At 38.2% G+C, this 19,041-nt stretch overlaps 2 protein-coding genes across 2 annotated transcripts in view; both read right to left on the bottom strand.

The window, feature by feature from the left end:
• LOC125230334 (von Willebrand factor A domain-containing protein 8-like) overlaps positions 1-19,041 on the bottom strand; it is a 99,245-nt gene that overhangs the window by 13,295 nt on the left and 66,909 nt on the right. Inside the window, exons 9-16 of the mRNA XM_048135465.1 lie at positions 11,803-11,907; positions 11,115-11,361; positions 8,116-8,256; positions 6,617-6,752; positions 4,265-5,162; positions 3,550-3,755; positions 1,916-2,103; positions 467-626 (exon numbers count right to left, since the gene is read on the bottom strand). Of these exons, the coding sequence (XP_047991422.1) occupies positions 467-626; positions 1,916-2,103; positions 3,550-3,755; positions 4,265-5,162; positions 6,617-6,752; positions 8,116-8,256; positions 11,115-11,361; positions 11,803-11,907 (2,081 nt within the window). The remainder of the gene's footprint in view (positions 1-466; positions 627-1,915; positions 2,104-3,549; positions 3,756-4,264; positions 5,163-6,616; positions 6,753-8,115; positions 8,257-11,114; positions 11,362-11,802; positions 11,908-19,041) is intronic.
• Positions 9,711-10,133, bottom strand: LOC125230649 (von Willebrand factor A domain-containing protein 8-like). The gene is made up of 2 exons (XM_048135878.1): positions 9,973-10,133; positions 9,711-9,760 (listed from the first exon to the last, which is right to left on the bottom strand). The coding sequence occupies exons 1-2, from the start codon at positions 10,128-10,130 to the stop codon at positions 9,736-9,738; spliced, it is 183 nt and encodes a 60-aa protein (XP_047991835.1). The 5' UTR covers positions 10,131-10,133; the 3' UTR covers positions 9,711-9,735.

The raw sequence follows: 19,041 nt of genomic DNA, 5'->3' as shown, positions 1-19,041 counted from the left end.
GACAAGGCACATGACGGTTATTTGCTATAAATAAAAAAAATAAAAATAAAAATTATTTGCTATGCTGCCCTCAATTTATGGGCTACTCGATGTTAAAACCCAAATCTCTTGAAATTGTGTGAGAATATTTTTTTTGATAATCTATCTGACGGACTAAATAGTTTTTTTAACCCCCGACGCAAAAACGACGGGGTGTTATAAGTTTGACGTGTCTGTCTGTCTGTCTGTTTGTCTGTCTGTCTGTGTGTGTGTCTGTCTGTGGCATCGTAGCTCCCGAACGGATGAACCGATTTAGATTTAGTTTTCTTTGTCTGAAAGCTTAGTGAGTCGGGAGTGTTCCTAGCCATGTTTCATGAAAATCGGTCTACTATGTCGCGGTCGGGGGTTAGGTTATTTATTAGTCGTCTCGCCTATTGTATAATCTCGGAATACAATTGTATAGTTCTGTAATACAGTAGTACAATACCTGGTGCACGTCGTGCCCCTTGTCCAGGCGGTAGGGCCCGCCCTTGCCGCCCAGCCCCGCCGTGTCCCGCCCGCCCGAGCCGCCCGCCCATGTGTTGCCGCCCACGTGGGGCTTGTTGTCCGGGTCTTCTTTACCGTGCTTGGGTGATGAGGTGTCTTTGCTAAAAATAAAATAGCATGTAGCAAAGATACAGTAAAAACATAGAGGGAAAAGGGTACGTAAGGTGTTTCTGCCAAACGTGACTTCTGCCAAGAACTATTCTGCCCTCCTAAGCTGAAAAGCGCTATCTCAAACGAAAATCCTTAGCTAACTTAGCTACTGAAAGTACTGAAGTATATATAGCCGACAGTTCGATTTTCAAAATCATTTGGTTTTGAGATAGCACCACTCGGCTTAGCAGGGCAGTATTATGCAAATCAAATGTATGCGAAAAAAGTTTCTGCAAGATTGGTTTCTGAACCAGACTTGTAACTTCCATACATTAGTAAATGCGAGTTATTTGTATAGGCATAGTTAAGTGACCTCTGGCGACAATCACGCGTCAAATAGCGTGAATTATCAGTACCACTACTCGATACTAGGTGGCAACAGTGTCTCTTCTGCCAAAAAAATAATATTAGAACAGTTTACAACTTATATTACAAGCAGAAGGAATTGAAAACAGAATACTGATTCATACTATTGTAATATTAGCTAAAAATTGGTGAGCATTAGACTCTTCGTTCGTCGCGACATCCATTGACAAGTAGCAGTACTGATAATTTACGCTAGTTGACGCGTGATTGACGCGTGATTGTCGCTAGATGTCACTTAACTATGCCTATACAAATAACTCGCATTTAATGATGTTTGGAGTTACAACTCTTCCCTTTCTAATTCCTCTATGGTAAAAATAAAAACCTATCGTATTTTTTTTTAAAGATTACTTTGCACCAATATTTTTACCTAAACATGAAATAAATGTGATAATTATACAAAGAAAAAGTGACCAAGGCCTCCAAGTGTCCCGAGCTGGAATCGAACCAGCGTCCTCCCTTTACCGTCCGGTACCTAAACCGCTCGGCCATCTTCCCACTTGCATGTAGTGTAGGACTTCAAGTAGCATATCTGCCAAATCTATTTAGAGTCTGGCTAATGAAAGTTGATCCCGAAAAAACGTGGCAAATTCAAAAAAATTGGAGCTGGCAACACATTGATAACATGGTTTTTTTATTATTATTTCTACTTAATTTATTTACAGCACTTACTTTACAAATTCTTATGGTGTTATTCATTATTATTTTTAGATTTCGCTGTTATCTTTTACCGAAATTCGTTAAAGTGACAGTCATACTGACAGATGACAATCGATGATATGACATCCAGAGTTGCTGTTTTAAAAAAATACTGGGTTCAACTTTCATCAGCCAGACTCTCAATCAGTTTATTAAAATGGGGGAGAGGACTTACCCACTAGTCCTCTCAATAGTCATCTGGATTTTCTTTAGCGCCTCTTTAGAGCGTCCCTCTAAAACCCCTTCAGTTGGAAGGCCGCTTGCATGTAAAACTTCAAGAAGTGTGTCAGCCATTTCTTTGCTATAGCGATCGAAGTCAAACACGTTGCTAATAGCGCTTGCCAGATCTTCTGATGGGTATTTCTGAAGCGAAAAGGCACTAAATTATTAATCAACATACCTAAGAGAGGTAAGCTTTTAATTTAACTTAAAAGAATAATAAATGCTAGCAACAACCAAACCTAGATTAAAGTTTATAGAGATTTTATAACAAACTTCCTAATGCCATCACTGAACTGTCTTTTAATCGATTTAAACATTTATGTAAAGCATATACTGATATCTAAAGCCTACTATAGAACACAAGACTACATGAATTATGAAACACCGTGGGATACAAGTATTGCTAAATAGTATTTTATGCAACTGGTGGTTAAAAGAGGTCAAAAAAGGTGAGTGGCGTGGGTAACAATTTGAGGCGAAGCCGAAAATTGATAATAAAGACGCCACGAGCATTTTTTGACTCGGTTAAACACCGTTGCATACAATACTTTTTCTACGACCAAGCACTTACTTTGAAAGAAAATTATAAATTCAACAAATACCTACTTTCAGTCATCTTAGTTATCTAGTGGACCGCCTACCATTTTGAATATGCAGTTTGAGTGCAAACATGAAAATAAAACTGTCTATGGTATGGTTCTTTGAAGCCTGGCCACTAAGACGAATCGAGCCGAGTTGAATCGAGTTCTCATACATTTGAATGCGATTCGACGCGTAGCCAATGAACGCAGCAGAAAACGAACGAGTCTCGACTCTGCGAATGCCAGGCTTTATCTGACATTCTGAGGTTGCCAACAATGTACTCGTATTTCATACAATATTTTATTTTCTACGATGAAGTGATTGGTTTGTTAAGTTGGTAGCAATGTATTTACAGAACTTTAACAGCTACGAGTATATCGTGCTAATGCTACTAAATGCTTTCAGGGTATAGACTAGATAGACTTGTCCTGACATCTTTTATGTAGGGTTTTAAAGTTCTATGCACGACCTTGTAACTCACGAATAACAGTACGGAAGTAGAAAAAACAATTAATTATATAGGTTATTAATGATGATATTGATAATTCAATGTATTTTTATACAATATTTTTTTCACATTTAGAATTTATTCTAGAAGTTTTTAGACTATAGTATATTTTATACAATTTAGATTGATATCATTTTATTAATTCAATGTAATTTTATATTGTTTATTGCACCAATAAATTCTCTGATATTTAGAATAAGATGAATATTGTACATTGTTGACAATTTAAAAGTGCTTATTGTAAGCCTATTTGAATAAAGAATATTTTTACTTTGACTATGAAGAAAACACTAAATGAAGATGATATTTTGTCCTCGTACTAACAGATTTAGTTGTGTGCGGCGGATGCAATATTCCTCACACCTATAGTCTAAAAAACATACTACATAGCACTGAAAAGGCAAAGCAAGTTAGTTGTCAAAGACGACCCCAGGCTCCCATGAGCCTGATGATAGAGATAGCAATAGCGCACGAAAGAGATAGCAGTTGACCCATACCTGCAGATGTTTGACAATGTTGACAAGCTCTCTAGTGGAATAAGGGTACGTCAACTGTCCCTGGTCAGCCATGTTTCTCAATACAGCAAAAGCTTGCACCAACTTGTTCATGACGTCATGAGGGACGTCAGGGCCGTAGGAACGGAGCAGTTCCAATTCGGATTCTATTGAGGGGTTGTCTACAGCGTGGCAAGAGAAGAGGTCACCTGTGTGGATAATAGTAATTATTAACTTATTTGTGAAAGAAAGAAACATAAAAAAGGGAAACCTTACATGGGTTTTTTCAATGTTTTACAAGAAGATACGTCTGCATATATGATACTTATGTGCGAAATGTCATTTGATATTTGCCAGTCGCTCTTCGGTGAAGGAAAACATCGTGAGGAAACCGGACTAATTCCAATAAGGCCTACTCCTAGTTACCCCTCGGGTTGGAAGGTCAGATGGCAGTCGCTTTCGTAAAAACTAGTGCATATGCCAAACCTTGGGATTAGTTGTCAAAGCGGACCCCAGGCTCCCATGAGCCGTGGCAAATGCCGGGATAACGCAAGGAGGATGATGAGTTAGTTTAGTAGTATTTATTTTGTTACATCGAACATTTACTTTGACTTCAAATATCTGTAGAAATGTACAAAAGTATGAAAGTGAGAACTGCATTATTTCATTCCACATATTTTCGAGTTCAATGAGAATATTGAGAATACAATCAACTTACCCAACGCAGCAAAGAAGTCATTCCCCAAGAACGGGAAACCAGGTCGATTCGCCAACACTATCATCCTAAAATCATCATGCACCGGAATAAAACTGCTCGCATCTCCTCCAGAACTTTCCATCATATCCTTTGGCACTATCCTTCTGCCATCGCTCAATATCATCTCTCCATTCTCAACTAAAGTTTTAAGAATACATGTCACATGTGTTGGGGCTTTATCCGCCTCATCAACTACTAAAACATGCCCATGTTTGACAGCCTTTACTAACGGCGAATCCTCATATACGACGATCCCATCTTGAACCGTCGGCTGAACTGTCAAAGACTGCACTGTCGTATCTCTGTGTAGTTGTATATACTCTCTAGGCCTGTTTAGTAGTTGTAGTAATCTATCAGCGATTTTATTTTTACCTACCCCTTGATTACCTACTAGTAACAAATGGTTTCCGAGTAGAAAATCTTGCAGCAGCCATTCGAGTAATCTTACATGTTGGGGTACATCGTAGAATAATATATCAGGTACTTTGGTTAGCGCGTTCGTTTTGAAGACTTCCGTGCTCGTGTTTCCAATAGTTAGAACGCCATTTTTGACGGAGCAGCTGACTTTTTTCTCTGTGCCCCCAAAGAGTCCGAATTTTCTAGGTGGATCTATTCCGATTCTTGTGCAAGCGCCGTCTAAGGCTCGTCTGGCTAGGTTAGGTAGGAATTTGGCTAGGAATGTTCGTTGTACAGTTTCGTAAGCGGAGTCTGTAGGGTATGAAGCCATGCGGCTGGCTATTCGGAGTAGTTGGCGCGTGGAGAGAGATGAGGAGAGGTTTTTGAGGGTGGTATCGTCGGAGGAACGAAGCTCGTCAGCTAAGTTGATGATGGAATGGAGGGGGCTGGAGATATCACCGTACTGAAACAAGATTGGGTTACCTGGTAAAATGTTAATTTGACATATCGACGATAAGTCAACTGCTCTCATTACATATCAATACAATATTAATATTTAAATTTCGGAATTCAAAAATCTGGATCTCATTTTTCGGATAAGTTGCAATGGCATTGTTATGCCGTACACTACAACTGTCTGCAGAATATTGAGTATGAATAAAGTATAAATGTGAGTGTGTTTAGTAAAACGTCCCACTTTGTCGGGTACCAATAAGGCGAGATTTACTTGAATATTTATATGAATACGCTGACAAAGCGGCTTTATAGCAATCGACAAAGTGGGACGTTTTTCCGTGCACACTCACGAATATTGAGATAGCTACTGAATATTGATTTAGACTAACACGATTTGCACTCATAATTTTAGAACAAAACGGGACTTAATCGCGTAAACACTTACATTTATATTTGGCCCGACGTAAATGCCCTTACCTCGGGCACTTAATGTTTACTCAATGTAAGTGTTTACGCGATTAAGTCCCGTTTTAAACCGCCTTCCAAATCTCAAAGGAAGGGGTTATCAAGTCGTCTGTATGTTTTTTTTTTTTTTTTTAATGTTTGTTCCTCGATATCTCCGTCGTTACTAGACCGATTTAAAAATTTTTTTTTTGATTGAATGTATATGCATACAGATTGGTCCCATTTTTCTCAGAATCCAGTTCTGATGATGGGATCCTGGAGAAATCGAGGGAACTCCTCAAATCTGAAAGGCATACATATGGTGATTTTTGTGTTTTTAAAGGAACAGCATGCATTTACGTACGGAACAGTGACATTTGGTGTAGTGGAACTCCTGATGATGGTCATAATGGAACTCCTCAAATCTGAACGGCACACTTATAGTGACTTTGGTATTTTTATAAGAACAGCATGCACTTACGTCCAGAACAGTGATATTTGGTGCAGTGGAATTGCTGATGATGGTCAGAACGGAACTCCTCAAATCTGAACGGCACACTTATAGTGACTTTGGTATTTTTATAAGAACAGCATGAACTTACGTCCAGAACAGTGACATTTGGTGCAGTGGAACTGCTGATGAAGAGTGAGCCGCCCCTGGTTAGAGTTCCGTTCTGATAATCATTCTCATCTGTAAGTACTTCAGAATCATCCAGATTTCAAAATTGGTTCAGAAATGACGGAGATATCGAATAACAAACATTAAAAAATATACAGACGAATTGATAACATAATCCAACATTTGAAAGTATTTATCACCAGAACCCCAAAGGAAGGCGGTTTTTTTTTTTCTTAAAAATTATGTTCTAAAATTATTATAGCTACTGAATCAAACCTAAAGAAAGAAAAGATTAAATTTGATCTCGTCCGTCTCCAAAAACGAGGCGAAACCAATTGATTGTCATTTTGATACTGAGACTACTTATGACTTACATGCTAATGAAACAATTGACTCACCAATGAGTTGATAATGAAAATCTCTTCATTCTTGCTCAGGTTTCTCATTTCGTGGAAAATGAACAAGCTCAGTATCTCAGGTGAGAGCCAGTGCGGCCCGCGGCCGAGCGTCGGTGGTTCAGCTAACGCCACTATTCTGAAGTTACAAGTTAATGTGAAATGTAAGCCAACAAAGCTCTGCTGAATCACAGAACTTCGGTCATACATTGTGTTTACTCTATTAATAGTTAATAGTGTTATCCCTTGGAGTGCATATGCCGTTGCTTAGTTTGGGACTAAGTGGTATATTTATTTATTTATTTAATCTTTATTGTACACAAAGAAAGAAAAAACTTATAGTACAAAAGGCAGACTTAATGCCAGACAGCATTCTCTACCAGTCAACCTTTAGGCAAAGCAGAGATATTGTGGGCGGTGATATTACTAAAACTCTGTTCGTGGTTCTGTGTAAGATGTCCGCCGATTTTTAAAATTATCTTTTTATTTTATTTTTTGTACCGTGTGGTGCCGGGTTAAGAAGTTCACCACCCCCTTTCTTCCCGTGGGTGTCGTAGAAGTCGACTGTGGGATATGGGTTAAATTGTGGCGTAGGCGAGAGGCTGGCATCCTGTCACTGCAATGTCACAATTCGGATTTCTTTCAACCCCTTTTTGCCAAGAGTGGAACTGAAACTTAATAGTTCATGTGCTCTGCCTACCCCTTTATGGGATACAGGCGTGATTATATGTATGTATCTTTTTAATTAGAAATTTAATTAGTTGAGAGGAAGTCAACATTATCCCGGCTCAAATTACATATGTCACAAGAAGAGTTCATTGGGTTCAATCTCAATTGGCTATAAATTACCTGTTGTAGGTAGTTTAACAATAAGTAAAATCTACCCGTTATTATTTTAATAAACCAGTTGTCATCTGAGCTCGGTGTTTGATTTACTACATGGTGACAGCGGTGGGATACGAACCCACGCCTCCGAAGAGACTGGTGTATATGTACAGTCAACCAATTGGAACCCTAGGCCGCTGTAGAACTATGTCACAGTGACGTTATAAATCAGATTGTAAGAAATTTCTTACTGCTTGTCATTTTGACATGGTTGTAGAGTGGCCTAGGGTTCCAATTGGTTGACTGTACGATATTCTATGTTGAGATAATTATTCTCTCTTTTCTTTGTTTACTGTTACTTTTGTAAATTTTTTATGTTGCCTTTTAAAAACAAAGAGAAGACGAATGAGTAAAGTGTATACTAGTTTACTTGAGTTATATACCAACCTACGCGTCCTATACGCTAGTAGGTAAACTGTGTCGTAAGTTCAGATTGTATTCTATAATGCATGCTTTTTGATTCGCGACCGTATCGTCTGTGGCATAAAAAGCATGCGTGTTTGATTTACTACATTACCCCAAAGCCAAAAAAAAAATTGTAAATTTTCAACACCCGAAACTTTACTTTCTGCGCGGCCCCATGGACCTTCAATTTTCACTTTTCTTTTTATGCTCACCTAAAGGCAGGGTGTATCCTCAAAACGCCACTCTCTTCCAACTCCTGCTGAGTCAATCCAGAAGCGATGAGGTCATCGTATCGGTCGTGGCGTAGTAACCTCTTGCCGTCGTGAAGTTGGAGCTCTCTGTCGTGTACCAATCTGAAAACACATTTTTTTTTTCTGACCAACCTAACAGTTCCCAGCCCAGTTCTCTGTCCGAGATACAGGGTTATTTTTCCTAGTTCGGGCGCACGTATCACTGCACGTAAGATAAGTAAACGCATAAATGTAATATTAGTAATAAGGTTTTTTTTCAATAAATTATTCTCTTATTCTCTAGTTAACAGTCGTTAACGCCAAGAGTTGGCAAGACAAGCTAGGACGGCAACAGAAGAAACTTACATATACATCAATGAGCGGCGGCCCCTCGCGGCCAATCAGGAATCGCGACAGAGGCGCCAGAGTTTCGACCACGCGTCACCACGTCAGGCGGCGGCGCGAGAGACACTCTCTTCCTATCTAACCATCAATCTAACTAGAACGATCTAAGAACCTACTATAGCTAGCTATACACATGATAATTTATTTTCTAAAAATGTTCAAAATGGTAATTGTTTTTAAATCATCGTTTTATTTAAATGTCCGGGCAAAACGCACAAACATTGAACTTTCAGGTAGCATAATGAACTTGAACTTCGGTGTTTATTTTTTTTTAATTATTACGATTTTGATTTCATATTTTCACTAGGAAATTTGCTACACGTTAGGTGATGAGATCAGTGTGCGTAGCCGAATGCACAAACGCGCACGAAACGCGCGTACGCACACAGTCTAACTAAGCTCGTGTAGGTGAACGCGCACCATGCTTGTGTGATTGAGATATGACAGGTGGTGAGGTGGGCGGCACTTTCAGCGGGGAGCGGGAGTAGCCAAGCCATACTGTACAATCATCATCATCCTCCTTGCGTTATCCCGGCATTTGCCACGGCTCATGGGAGCCTGAGGGTCCGCTTTGACAACTAATCCCAAGATTTGGCGTAGGCACTAGTTTTACGAAAGCGATTGCCATCTGACCTTCCAACCCGAAGGGTAACTGGGCCTTATTGGAATTAGTCCGGTTTCCTCACGATGTTTTCCTTCGCCGAAAAGCGACTGGCAAATATCAAATGTCATTTCGCACATAAGTTCCGAAAAACTGATTGGTACGAGCCGGGGTACATTAGTACTCTTTATTATACTGTGCTAGTAGAGAGAATTGTGCTACAGCTATTTAATATAATTTAAGGATAATAATTTGATCATACCTGTGTAATACAGCGAGAGTGCTCGCATGTATCCTATGTAAACCATCCAACACAGCCAGGTGTCCCTTCAACGCCGCGTCGACTAAAGCGGAGTTTCTCCACACAGTGTCTCCATTGTCTAAAGTAGTACGTTGCTGTACTAAGTCCCGTGCCGTCATGTCTTGGTATAGGCACACCTCGGACACTGGCGATCAAATATATAAAAGAGGCGCGTTCCTACGCACACAGTCTAAGCTCGTGTTACCATGCTTGTGTGAGTGAGATATGACAGGTCGACTGGTCGCGTTTCTGACAGGCGGTCTGTGAGGTAACCGAGAGCGGGTGAGTGGCGCTGTCAGCGGGCAGCGGGAGTGGCCATACTGTACGATAGTACTCTTTATTATACTGGGCTAGTATAGAGAATTGTACTTTAGTGCGTTTTCACATTATCTGATCTGATATAGGAAATAGGACCGATATCCCATACATTAGAGGCGCCATCTTGGATTTTTTCCATTGAGATCCTTCCGACATCCGATATCGGATCGGATAATGTGAAAACGGACTAAGGATGATAATAATGTGATCATACCTGTGTAATACAGCGAGAGTGCTCGCATGTATCCTATGTAAACCATCCAACACAGCCAGGTGTCCCTTCAACGCCGCGTCGACTAAAGCGGAGTTTCTCCACACGGTGTCTCCATTGTCTAAAGTAGTACGTTGCTGTACTAAGTCCCGTGCTGTCATGTCTTGGTATAGTCACACCTCGGACACTGGCGATCAAATATATAAAAGAGGCGCGTTCCTACGCACACAGTCTAAGCTCGTGTTACCATGCTTGTGTGAGTGAGATATGACAGGTCGACTGGTCGCGTTTCTGACAGGCGGTCTGTGAGGTAACCGAGAGCGGGTGAGTGGCGCTGTCAGCGGGCAGCGGGAGTGGCCATACTGTACGATAGTACTCTTTATTATACTGGGCTAGTATAGAGAATTGTACTTTAGTGCGTTTTCACATTATCTGATCTGATATAGGAAATAGGACCGATATCCCATACATTAGAGGCGCCATCTTGGATTTTTTCCATTGAAATCCTTCCGACATCCGATATCGGATCGGATAATGTGAAAACGGACTAAGGATGATAATAATGTGATCATACCTGTGTAATACAGCGAGAGTGCTCGCATGTATCCTATGTAAACCATCCAACACAGCCAGGTGTCCCTTCAACGCCGCGTCGACTAAAGCGGAGTTTCTCCACACGGTGTCTCCATTGTCTAAAGTAGTACGTTGCTGTACTAAGTCCCGTGCTGTCATGTCTTGGTATAGTCACACCTCGGACACTGGCGATCAAATATATAAAAGAGGCGCGTTCCTACGCACACAGTCTAAGCTCGTGTTACCATGCTTGTGTGAGTGAGATATGACAGGTCGACTGGTCGCGTTTCTGACAGGCGGTCTGTGAGGTAACCGAGAGCGGGTGAGTGGCGCTGTCAGCGGGCAGCGGGAGTGGCCATACTGTACGATAGTACTCTTTATTATACTGGGCTAGTATAGAGAATTGTACTTTAGTGCGTTTTCACATTATCTGATCTGATATAGGAAATAGGACCGATATCCCATACATTAGAGGCGCCATCTTGGATTTTTTCCATTGAAATCCTTCCGACATCCGATATCGGATCGGATAATGTGAAAACGGACTAAGGATGATAATAATGTGATCATACCTGTGTAATACAGCGAGAGTGCTCGCATGTATCCTATGTAAACCATCCAACACAGCCAGGTGTCCCTTCAACGCCGCGTCGACTAAAGCGGAGTTTCTCCACACGGTGTCTCCATTGTCCAAAGTAGTACGTTGCTGTACTAAGTCCCGTGCTGTCATGTCTTGGTACAGGACTATGGGCTCTATTGTGTAGCCTAGTAGGGAGGATAGTTGGGCGACGAGTAAGCTCTTGCCGCAGCCTTTTGGTCCTGGAAATATAAGTAATGATGTCATAATATTTCTAGAAAAACTAGAACCATTTCAATATCAAAGTGACAGTGATAGACAGTTAAAATATGTATTTGTTATTATGTATAACTAATAGGAACACTTCATGTGGCATGTTTCTCAAATTATTTAAAATTGAACTGTACTTATTTAATAATACAGTTTTATTTTTCACTTAACAATACAAAATTGTATGTTAGTATTGTTAGTCTATTATATTTTTAGTTTGAAGCTGTATCTTTCTAAAAATCTGCTTCATTCAACTTTACTATACATCTAAATTTTCCCACTATTTGTATTTGTTATGTCTCCAGCCTAGTTTTCTTCTGTCTCCCCTTTTTTTTGCCTTTTGGACCGTATTATCCAGGATCAATTGTATTATTAACTCAAATTTATAAAGTAAAAGTTGCCAAGTTACATACCTACTATACAAAAATCTCCAACACTATGGCTCAAAAGCAGCTCATTAAGCAGCTCACTCTGAAACGCCGTTTTCACCACCCCCTTTTCCTCCCTCCCCTTTTCCCCTTAAGACTTGCTATAAAACATTCTCATTGGGGTCGTACGAAATCCTCGAAAAGAGCATTCGGCGTTTAACAAATGCTGCTCACATTTCTGAATAAAATGAAATAAAATAAATGTAGTTATTATCTTAAAGAGTGTGTCTACAACATTTGACTATTCAGAATCTCTAATTATTAAAGGTATAATAAATAAACCCACGCAAAGTTGACCTAAAATGAGAAAAACGTATGTTGCCGTTTAGTAAACTTTGTTAAAAAATTCAATACTTTAGTTATAACATTAAGTGATTCTAAAAGCCAGATAAATGGACTAGAAGTTTTGAGGTTTTTTATATTTTTCCTCTTAAAGGCAACAAAGAAATTTTACCTTAAATTTAAACTATCGTAAAATTTCCATACATTCGCCATTGCTGTCAGAATTCTCCTTTCGATTAGATGCCGTGAGCGGCTCATCGGAGGCAGACGTGTCGCCGGTCGCTCCGCGTTGACAATTAAATTTGACAAATATTTTGACAGAAAATAGTGTACGTACACGAAAAACCATACCAGTGTAAAACTGTGCTCAAAATAAATAGGGTAAATCAAATATGTCAGGTGGAGATCCAATCTCATTTAAAGTTTAAAGGTGCATGGCTTGTGCATAAAAAATAAATAAAAATATATCACATTATTAAAGAAAATAACGAACACAACCGAATGAGTATAAATTATTTCATTCTAGTTCGGTTAAATTGAAAAAAGTTTCATGTTTTCTTTTACTCATTGGAATACATTTTCATTACGCTGGTATTAACAGTACGTCATTTTAAAAATATATATGACAGCACCTACGTCAAATTTTGTCAACCAAACTTCACAGGTTGTATGTAAACAATTACAATTTAATTTATCCATACATATTCAGATACTTATTAACATCTTATTAATCGATTCTTACTTAGAATAGAAAAAAGGGGAATGCGAGCGGATATAGGTATAGTGCTTCTGGTTCAAATTTAATTGTATACTTATATAAAAAAATGTCTCAATTTCATTAAAGATTTACTCTGTGCATACCGCGAACACGTAACCGTAAGTTGAAAACAATAATAATTATAAAGTACCTAAATACATCGTTGTTTAGAAAGCGCTTGTTTTGAATGGCACTTCTCCACTCAACTAGACCAAATATTTATGGAATACCAGCTGGTGACCAGCATAAATGACTATGAACGGCCGTGAAAAATATCTGATTTTCTATAGGGGGCCATAAGTAGGTATATGACGACATGTTCCCGGCAAAAATTTGTGATGCTCCGTGACCGGCAAAACGTCGTCTCTCTTTCTAGCGTCTCGCGAGCGTAGTTTCGGGCCAACTGTATGGAAAAAGACGCCGCGTCAGCGCGGCTTATCCATACAGTTGGCCCGACACTACGATCGCAAGACGGTAGATGTGGGAGGGTCCTTATCCGCATAAATATCTGATCGGGTAGCTTAAAAAAATTTGATTCCTTATAAAAACCTAAATTACACTCTCACCCGCATAAATATCTATCCATTGTTAAAGCAAATATATATCTTACGGGCTAGAAATCATTAATATGTAATTAAAGTGCAATAACAAACCCTGCCTGGTTGCTTTACAGCCGTAAATTGTATGAGGTGATTTGACAGTTCACGGAAACGGTGTAGACTTGTCATTGGATATGTCTGTCTCATCTGTTCTTAAATTATGACAAGTAAACTTATTGCAAATCTAGTATCAGAAGCCTTTACGCAAGCTTTTATTCAACTTGCTTTGTTAGTAGGTATGTTAGTTTGAGTCAAAACGTAGAAGCTAAATTTGACCCACTTTCCGGTTTCCGATTGAGCTGAAATTTTGCACACATATGTAAATCAAGTGACAATGCAATATTATGGTATCATGGAGCTAATCTGATGATGAAGCAGAAAGGTGATCATAGGAACTCTGTTATGAAACGTCGTATCCCCATTGAGTCAGGGGTTTTTAGAAATGTCTCGGAGAGCAATAGATGATTGTTGAAAGAAAGGTACAGTCGGCGATAATAGATTGTGCCAAAAATGAAATTTTTGCAAAAAAAAACTTATTATAAATTGGGAAGTGTAATTTTGTATTATCTCTTAAATAGCATTAAGAAGAAAAACCGACCAAGAGCGCGTCAGTGTAGGGTTCCGTATTTCCCGACATTATACATAATGACAATTTAATAAATACCGTAATTTGGGGTGAAAAGGGTTCCGGGGGTATATAATGTTATTATATTTCTTGGCATATTCCTTCTATTTTCCGCAATCAAAGTAGGAAAATAATATACTCGTATTTACAGTTTCATGTCTGTCAAAGTTGACGTTCAAATTTATTGGATTTTTACTCATTTTAATCGTTCATTATCCTTTTGAATGTGTATACACTTTTAAACTTATGTATAACAGAAAATCATAAGGCATATTTTCATTTTTATAATGGTTTTCATGAAGAAAGCGATGCAACTGTGTTCGGGAATTTTTACGGGATGAATAAATATCCGCGGCCTGAGAGGATCGGGTCGCAAAGGGGGTGAATAGGTTTACGAAGGGGGTGATTAGAGTCGGAAGAGGGGTGAATTGGGATGTGTGGTCAATGCTTGTCACATTGTATAAAAGATTTATATAACTTACCTAAAGTGATATTTTTATGAATGACCTCTCTGTATATGGACGCAATTTATACGTCAATGTATTGCTTCGTAGTTAGACTAGATATAAGAAATGAACACTTAGAAATATTAATCACACTTCTGTCAACCTCTACGTTTCTACTTAAGTCCGCAAAAATCACCCATGGTTGCTATAATATAAACGGATTACTTACTTTAAAATAAAAATCATAAGTAACATAACTATACAACTAGGGAAGAAATAAAATTATTTTATTGAATAATTTTTGATTTGTTCTTTTTCAAGTTTATATGAATAATAAATTTTCAAATCGCTCAAAGGTTGGAAGAGATCGCTTATAGGGATAATATCGCCTTTGTACATCATAACTATACTGTATTTTTATGTCCTAACTTGTCTTATGTACAATAAAGTGTCCAACTGTCCACATACATACATACATATATTGAAATAGATATCATACACGAAATAAAAAACGACAAGGCCCACGGTGGCTGAGCCGGGAATCGAACCCGGGTCTTCAGCTTACGCAGCTAACGTTATTACCACTAGGCCACCAGGCCAGGTAAAAAAAACCGGCCAAATGAGAATCTATTTTCACACAATTGTAAAACTAAATTATTTTTACTAGTTACCTCCAAAATACCAAATAAAATTGGGCTACATAGTACATCGTTTTCTGAAGATTTTGGGTTCATGGGGTCGGAACGGGTATAAACTAACGTAATTTATGGTGAATAGGGCCAAAACCGACTTTTGAACGTCGATAGCATTTTTTTTATATGTGCCATGCAAATTTTTTAGACAAAAAATCTTCCCGCAGTGTGAACTTCGGTTTGTCTTTGAAAATATGTCGTTTTATTTAGTAATTTTCGCTCACTCTAACGTTGCGGTGAATAGGGTCGGGAAGGGGGTGAATAGGGAAAAGTGCTAGGGTTGACTCTTTCGGATTGCGAACAAAATATGACCTGTCACGAGCATATTATAGTTATTTGACCAAAAAAAGAAGGATTTAATATGTTATGAGTAGTCGGTAATGAAATCTACACATATGATAACCCTTAACCAACCTTTATAGTTAGATGGTACTCTGACGCGGCGAATAAGTAAGTATGGTCGTGGGCAGTGCGGATAACGTGTCAAAATAAAAGCATAGTTTGTTGCTATTTTTCATGTTTAAATAAACTTCTAAACTAACGTAGTGGGTATTAAAGCAAAAGGTTCACAGTGAATGTTAGCTTGCCAGAAATGTGTTTAGCTATACCATTGTATTAAATTTTGTATCATAAAGTCAAACTAGGTATTTACTACTAATGATTTACTCTGTGGGGTGCCTTTGATCACTTGCATGGGGTAACATTGACCATAATGACACATAGTTGATTATTGTCTGATTATGTCACGGTACTTGTGGAGGCTGATAATTAGATCTTCTCTTCTTGTGATAAATATTGAAACAATTGCAAATAAAGTTGGTTTTTTGAAGATGGTAATTTTTATTTATCAAAGTAACCCCAAAATAGCGTTAAAGAGTTGTAATATTTGACTCTGCGAACTATTTTTTTTCTTTTCTTGAGATAAAATACTTTTGTAAGGGATTACATTCGATTATCATTACAATTAACAAAAAATAAAACCGCCTTCAAAAAAAGCGTGTTACAAAACACGGAGAAACTAAAAAGCCAAAAATAATAAACCTTCGAATTCAGATTTCTTATCGGATTGCAATAATCTAAACATCCAAATTATAAACAAATCAATTATTTTTGTAGTCGGTACCAGACCTGTTCGTCGCCTTGCTATTTCCTGTTTGCCCCACCCAACCATACGCAGGCTGGCCCCGACTCCAAAAATAATTGATTTGTTTATAATTTGGATGTTTAGATTATTGCAATCCGATAAGAAATCTGAATTCGAAGGTTTATTATTTTTGGCTTTTTAGTTTCTCCGTGTTTTGTAACACGCTTTTTTTGAAGGCGGTTTTATTTTTTGTTAAAAAGTTAATTTATTTGTTGATTTTTAGTGGTTCCTAGTGATATTATATGTATCAGTCCGAATATATGTACAGTAGTGAAAGAATTATCCTTTAACTCCTAACCGTTGAGGTGTTGACCTTCCATCATCAGCTCAGCCACATAAAATTATTACCATCAGGCGTAAATACTGGTGTACCTTTGAAAAATACACTAAGAACATTACATGTGCCTATAACATTTGAAGAGTTTCCTCGATTTCTCCAAGATCCCATCATCAGACCCCGACTTGGTGCCAATGGGACCATCTCGGGGTTATACCCGTTCGATCAAAAAAAAAATTTTGAAAATCGGTCCACGATTCTCGGAGATATCGAGTAACATACATACAAAAAAAAAAAAACATTCAGTCGAATTGAGAACCTCCTCCTTTTTTGAAGTCGGTTAAAAAAATAGTGTATCAAAGTAAGTAATGTCAGTTTAAGTTGGATCACATCGTTTTTTTTTGCGTACATTATTTTATTTATTTATTCTTTATTGCACATAAAAAAATAAGTACAAATAGTGGACATAATGCCTTAAGGCATTCTCTACCAGTCAACCACTGGGTTAAAAAGAAACATTTGATATGTGCAGGCATCGTGACAGAAAACAATAGTCCTGATATCACTTATTTTCTTACCTTTTTAGATTTTTAGCAGGAAAAGACTTAAAAAGTTGATGGTCCCATTTTTTTTCTTTCTTAGTTACGTTACGTTGACCAATTTTGGAATTTATACTTCTCTAACTCCTACATTTAATAGGTAAAAACAAAAAACCTACATCGAAATCGGTTCATCCGTTCGGGAGCTATGATGCCACAGACAGACACACATACAGACAAACAGACAGACAGACAGACAGACGGACGGACAGACAGACAGACACGTCAAACTTATAACACCCCTTCGATTTTGCGTCGGGGGTTAAAAATACCCATTAAATGTAGAAGCTAGAGAAGTTTAAATTTCCAAATTGGTCAATGTAACCCCAGTTTACGGTAGACACCGTCAACCTATTGTAATAATTCTCTTTTTATTTGAAAGAAAATTCGTTACGATACTAAAATATGCAATCTAAGAAAAAAATGCTTTCATATAGTTACAAACTTAGTTCAGTAAAAACAGCCCTTATGGCCTGAAATACGGCATACGGCAGTGATATTGACATTGACATATGCTTTTCCTATTTTGATGGTATTTTGACTGCACTGTATTTTTTGCCATGCTAATTTGAAACTTATCTTTGAGCGATGTTTTTTAATTTTCAGTTACATCACAGATGTTTATGACATGACATCTAGGTATTTAGCCATTTAAAAGAAACTACAAAGGGCTTTACAGACGTGGCGACTGCAACTGGTACAGGGCCTAAGCCATAATTTAAAATTATATTATGACTTTTATATGTATTTGTGTTTTATTTATACTAAGTATGAGTTTCAACATTTTCAACTCAAGGAACTGAAATTAAGAGAAGAGACTCGGAAATTGGGTAAGATCAAGAGTCTGATGCAGATGGCGATGGCGGTATTGGATAAGATATGCGTCGATATTACCTGTCTTTCTTGTGTCTCTGACTTGACTGCTGCTAGCTCTGTACTATATTCATTAGGTTTTTAGGGTTCCGTAGTCAACTAGGAACCCTTATAGTTTCGCCATGTCTGTCTGTCCGTCCGTCCGTCCGTCCGTCCGTCCGTCCGTCCGTCCGTCCGTCCGCGGATAATCTCAGTAACCGTTAGCACTAGAAAGCTGAAATTTGGTACCAATATGTATTTCAATCACGCCGACAAAGTGCAAAAATAAAAAATGGAAAAAAATGTTTTATTAGGGTACCCCCCCTACATGTAAAGTGGGGGCTGATATTTTTTTTCATTCCAACCCCAACGTGTGATATATTGTTGGATAGGTATTTAAAAATGAATAAGGGTTTTCTAAGATGGTTTTTTGATAATATTAGTATTTTCGGAAATAATCGCTCCTAAAGGAAAAAAAGTGCGCCCCCCCCCCCCCCTCTAACTTTTGAACCGTAAGTTTAAAAAATATGAAAAAAATCACAAAAGTAGAACTTTATAAAGACTTTCTAGGAAAATTGTTTTGAACTTGATAGGTTCAGTAGTTTTTGAGAAAAATACGGAAAACTACGGAACCCTACACTGAGCGTGGCCCGACACGCTCTTGGCCGGTTTTTATTTTATACACATACTTTATTTTTGTATTAAAATAAATGATAAAAAAAACCTAACGACCAAAAATAATAAAGAAAATATCTGATAGTCTTTAATACAACCCGTATATACGTAATGCGCAGCACAGGCCTCTGAAGACCTGCAGGGCAATCATGGTCGCGCGATAAATGATAAAACATCGGGCCGTCCCTATCGTACTTACAAATAGTGCGATAGGGACATCCTGATGTTTTATCATTTATCACGCGACCATAATTGTCTGCCTGGAGGTATCGTCCT

The sequence above is a fragment of the Leguminivora glycinivorella genome, chromosome 10, assembly GCF_023078275.1.
Source record: "Leguminivora glycinivorella isolate SPB_JAAS2020 chromosome 10, LegGlyc_1.1, whole genome shotgun sequence".
Classification (NCBI taxonomy): Eukaryota; Metazoa; Arthropoda; class Insecta; order Lepidoptera; family Tortricidae; genus Leguminivora; species Leguminivora glycinivorella.
The sequence above is the reverse complement of the archived record's forward strand: the minus strand, read 5'-3'. Positions and strand labels throughout refer to the sequence as shown.